We start from the raw sequence: 4,956 nt of genomic DNA, 5'->3' as shown, positions 1-4,956 counted from the left end.
CAGCTTAAAGTAGGATTAACAAACAATGCATCTTTTTTCAGTGCAACAAAATCCTGTCGTTCCTTTTCTTTGAAGCGTTAACTACTTTGTAGTCACTGGATTAGAAGACTTGAGTGCTTGCATACTTTCCAGACATGCTGAGCCTAATGACAACTTCCTTTATAAAGCAACAGCCTCACAATGAATAAACAAACTTAAATAGCAAACCATTCTTTGCACAGAGAACATAGTGACAGATGCTATAAATTAGATGGAATACTGTAAGTAGCATTTCTTCCTTCTGATCAACCACACAAAGCAACAGAGAAGATCTATAAAAAGAATTATTATTTTTTCAAAAATGAAAGAAAGTTTGCCTAATATTTTTTCTTCGTTTGCAATGTTAAAAAATAAATACAAAGAGACCTTTAAAATAAATTCTCTCAATCAGAAGTATGATTAAAAGCTTGAGATGCTGACTGCTTCTAAAAGACAATTTTATTGACTCTAAAATGTGAAATTAAGACTCTGAAAATAAGCCATGAAAAGGACTCCACAAGCCTTCTATACAGAAGATTGTCGCAGCTATCAAACAAAACTCAGTATTTCTCACCATTCTTTCCTTTTACTCTTCCTTGTCACTGGTTGGTGGACTAAGACTGTCAGTTTCCCAATTAGTGGTCAAACATATTTCCATGCCAATGCCTGAAAGCTGTTCACACCTTAGACCAAGTGCAGAGTTTAGAAAAAAGATTAGCTCTTCTGCAAACAGCTGAAAACTTACTAAATAGGATTAATTTGCCTTGTCTCTCATCTCATCCTTTTCTTCCAGCATCTTGCATTTCTGTGCTGTTTACAGCAACAAAGAGACTAAGGGGAAAAGTGCCATTCCACTACAAGTGCTTAATTTAATCGAGTCACTCAAGGGGGGGAAAAAAAAAATCAGTGCCAACTCTTGACCCGAAGATAAACTTCATTACTGAACAAACAACTTAATTAACACTAGAAAGGTTTGACTAAGATTTGACTTAAAAATAGTTAATGTGGTCAATATAATTTAGTAAAAGCTATCTGCAAACTCCTCGTACTCAAAGAGGTACTGACTTTTATCAGGTGACCTGTGTACAATTTCCAAAGCTGAATCTCTTTTATTAAAGTCAGGGTGGAGCTATAGCTAAATCTTACACAACTTTCAAGATTTAAGTATTTTATAACTTTTTATAGTTCGGCATTTAAAGACATTCAGAAGTAATCCGTACTTGTATTTATTTCTCCACAAACATTGTAGTCTCAGAAATTAGAAGGTTTTTTTTTCTTTTAGGAAGTTATGTTGAAGTTTACAAATTTCAAGGTTTTCAAAACCATAGGCATGAGTTACCATTATGTTTTCATTCCTAGACATCCTGTTGACAGTGTTTTGGTTGTTTCTTTTTTTAAAAAACTCTGCATTCTGCATATTTCTCAAGTCACGTGAGCATTAACTTCCAGTTGATTAAATGTCCTTTCCTATTTAATGGCAAAAGGACAAAAAAAGTCTGCAGGCCGAGTCCATTGTGCATCAACATTTTCAACATTGCCTCTCACCTGGCCATATTCTAAAAGTGAACACTGAAAAGGCTGAAATAACATTTTCAAAAATAAATCTTTAAATGAAATGTAGATTGCAAATCTCTGTTTACCATTAAGCAAATCTAATTAAACAGAAGAATGCCCCTCAACAATAGAAGTACACAAGAATTTATTGCTGTGATTATGGGCTCTCAACCACTGTGCTGCTTATTCAGAGAAGAAAATGGAGTCTCAAACTTCATGCCTATCGAGGTAGAGTGGGTCCACACTTTCTACAGGTGGTTGAGATGATTAATTATCACAAGCCTCTTACAGGGTAGCGCTGAAGAAAAAATAAATAAATAAATAAATAAATAAATAAATAAAAGATAAACCTCCAAAACACCTTTAATGGTAATTTACGACGAGAAGGTTGACATGTCTCCTGAGAGCACATACAAGCGGACGGGGCAGTACCTTGCCCACAGAAGAGGACGGAGGCACGCTGCCACACTCCCAGCGCCTTTCCGGCCCGTTTTCCCAGCGCCAGGCTGCGCTCCCGGCCAGAGCATCCCCGGACCCCGCGCCCCTCCAGCCTGCGGGGAGCCGTGGGGAGACCCTGGGACGGCAAAGAGAGCCTGGCCGTGGCAGATGCACCAGAGTCGGTGTTCTCGAGCAGCCGCGGGGGGCAAGAGAAGGAAGGAAAGAAGGAAGAAAGGAAAGAAGTTCACGGGACACTTGTGCACGCCTCCCTCCCGGCTGCATTCGAAAAACAGACCGAGCTGCTCAGGGTAAAGGGAATAAAGCGGGGACGGGGACAGACAATCCGGCATCTCCTCTCACAAGCGTCAGAGGCCGAACGCCATCCTCCCTGCGGCCCCGGGGGATCCCCGGAGCCCGGCACCCCGCAGGAGGGGTCGAGCAGCGGGGCAGCCTCTTCAAAGGGAGCAATAAAGGCTCTAGAAAAATAAACGCGACGGGAACTGACCCCAAATCCGCGAACTGTAACGTGCCCGCCTCCTGCTCTCGCCCCGGAAAGCTCCCAGACCCCTAGCTTTCTGCTGACCCTCTCCCTTCATGGCAAGGCAACAAATGGCAAGACCCCGGAGCTGAATAACAGGAAATATAGGCATCTGTCACCTCCCGGGGAGAGCTAAATGGATTAGAGAAAGCAACAAAGGGAAGAAAAGCTCTTTCAAACGTGCAATTGATTAACAAGTCCCCTCTAATCTGCAGCATCACTGTTTTTCCTTAAAGACATCATCGGTCTCCTCCAGCACGTCGGTGCAATTAAGTTAAAGCCGGGAAAGGCGGGGGAGGAAGGCACTGCTCGCCCGCCGAGCTCCCGCGCTGCCCGGAGAGGACAGAACGGGAAGGGTTACAAACCTGGCATGGAAATGGTGCAGCCTTGTCATCTGCTCCCTCAGTCCCTCGGCAAAGACTCCCGGGAAGGGCTCTGAGAGGAAGGTTTATCTGCTGCAGAGGGGGAGAGGGCAATTTTCCAGAGAATGGCTTCATGAAAGATCAAAGAGCTGGATCCGGCAGCTCCTACCTCGACGGTGCATTTCACATCCCAGAGAAAACGAAAATGTTAAGCCTCCCCTTTCCTGCCCTGAAAGCACCACACAACTTTGGCGCGAGTGGAGGAGGGAAAAAAATTAAGAAATATCTTTTTAAAAAAGATATTTACGCGGCTTCTCTGACAAGAGCTGTCTCTTACACCATCGTGGCTCTCCAGCCCCACACGTTCCCTCCAGGTCCCTGTAAATCACGGCGCTGCCCTCGGAGGTGCCGGACAAAGTGGCATCTCTTCCGCGGCCGCACCGCTGCTGCCGCGGCGCAAGGTCAGATGTTAACAGGGACAGGTTATTCAGCCCTAAAAGCAACCGCGGGGCTCACTCAACCGCGCGTCCTAGTGTTTCCTGAGCCCAGAGTCTGACCTCCTCAATCCCTGAGGGTCGGCCAGGTATACAGAGAAAATGGGACCCTCTAAAAAGGCAAAAACACACAGAAAGAAACCCCGCCGAGCCTCCGTGAGCTGCAAGCACGGCGGCTGCCCCCTCGCCCACTCAGCTTTAATCCCCTCGTGGTTCCCGCTGAGATTCTGGCAAGACTCAACGTCCCAAATAATAACACATTATTATAACCATTCCGAGGAGAGTGCTGGAGGGCGGGCAGAGTGAAGCAGGAAGCTCCACTCATTGCTATTCACCCTCGGCAATAACAAAACCCCGAACTTTTCCTTTGTTTTCTCCTTTTTTTTCCCTCCACCCTGCACCCCCACCCCCCACCCCCCAGCGGCTACCAACCAGCCTTGGAGCTCTGAATCGGCCGAAAAGAGGCACGAAGTTCTGCTGCCCGACGGGGGCAGAGGCGCGGGGATGCGCTCGGGGTAAAAGTTTTAGCTGCCCTCGCCTCCTGCCAACCCCCGCCCCCTCGTAAAGAACGCAACATCAGGTTTCCATTGTGCCAAGAAGAACCGAGGGGGAAAGAAAAAGAAGGAAGAAAGGGGGAAAAAAAAAAAAAAAAAAAAAAAAAGGACGGCAGAAAGAAAGCGAGAAATGAAAAAAAATAAAAGAAAGAGGGAAAATAATTAAAAGAAAAAATATAAGAAGGAAAAAGTTGCCAACATGAATCGTCACCTGGGGATGCTAGCGGCTCCGCCTGTCCCAAACGAACACGCGCAATTCTCCTAGGAACAGGAGCAGCTTTCCCTGCTTCCCCCGTCCCCACACACCCCTACTGGAAGAGCAGAAGCATCCTCCCCTCCAGGCAGGGGTCCCGCTCCTTACCTGCCGCTCGGAGGCGAAGGAGCGAGGCAGCCGCCAGCAGGAGCAGGAGGCGGCCCGCCGCCCCCCGCAGTCCCGCCGCCGCCGCAGGGTCCATGCTGCCCGCCGGGATGATCCCGCAGAGCCGCAGGGAGCAGCGCCTGCGGGCGGAGAGGCTCCGGTGGCGCCGCCGCGAACTCGTCCCGGGCAGCGCCGCGCCGGCCCTGCGCTGCCGCTAACGGACCGAGCCCGAGTGGGGGCGGAGGAAGCCGCGCTCCTTTCCCCTCCTCCTCCTCCGCCTCCTCCTCCTCCTTCCCCAGCATCCGAACGTCACCCGGGAGCCGGCACAGGGGAGGGGAGCGGCGCCGAGGGGCGGACAGGACAAGGAGAGTCCCTTAGCTCCGGCACCCTCTGCCGGGGGCAGCCTCCGGCCCCAGCCCCGGCCCCGGGCCAGTCCGCACACACTCTTCCCTCCGCGCTCGACCATCACCAGGAGCCGGCAGGACTTGGGGCCCCCTCTGAAAGGCGAGTCCTGCTCCCAGAAGCCTCAGGAGCCTGCAACCTTCCTCACAAAAACCCCCAGTAAAACAAAAAGAAGCGGGCGAAGGGCACCTCGGCCAAAACCGCTAGGCTTTTCTCCTTTGCCTTCTTCCTTCCCGCT

General features: G+C 49.2%; 1 protein-coding gene across 2 annotated transcripts in view; it reads right to left on the bottom strand.

Moving 5' to 3' along the window:
* ROR2 (ROR family WNT receptor 2) overlaps positions 1-4,550 on the bottom strand; it is a 142,009-nt gene extending 137,459 nt beyond the window's left edge. Inside the window, exon 1 of one of the 2 annotated variants that reach the window (XM_086869376.1) lies at positions 4,320-4,550. In XM_086869376.1, coding sequence (XP_086725502.1) covers positions 4,320-4,413 — 94 coding nt within the window. In that variant the 5' untranslated portion in view covers positions 4,414-4,550. Of the gene's footprint in view, positions 1-2,913; positions 3,644-4,319 lie in introns of those variants that run through there. The other variant, XM_086869377.1, reaches the window with a different exon arrangement.
* Positions 4,551-4,956: the final 406 nt, after the last annotated feature.

This window comes from Cyanistes caeruleus, chromosome Z (genome assembly GCF_971803275.1).
Source record: "Cyanistes caeruleus chromosome Z, bCyaCae1.hap1.1, whole genome shotgun sequence".
Taxonomy (NCBI): domain Eukaryota; kingdom Metazoa; phylum Chordata; class Aves; order Passeriformes; family Paridae; genus Cyanistes; species Cyanistes caeruleus.
Note: the sequence above shows the minus strand (reverse complement) of the source record. Positions and strands in the feature narration are given on the sequence as shown.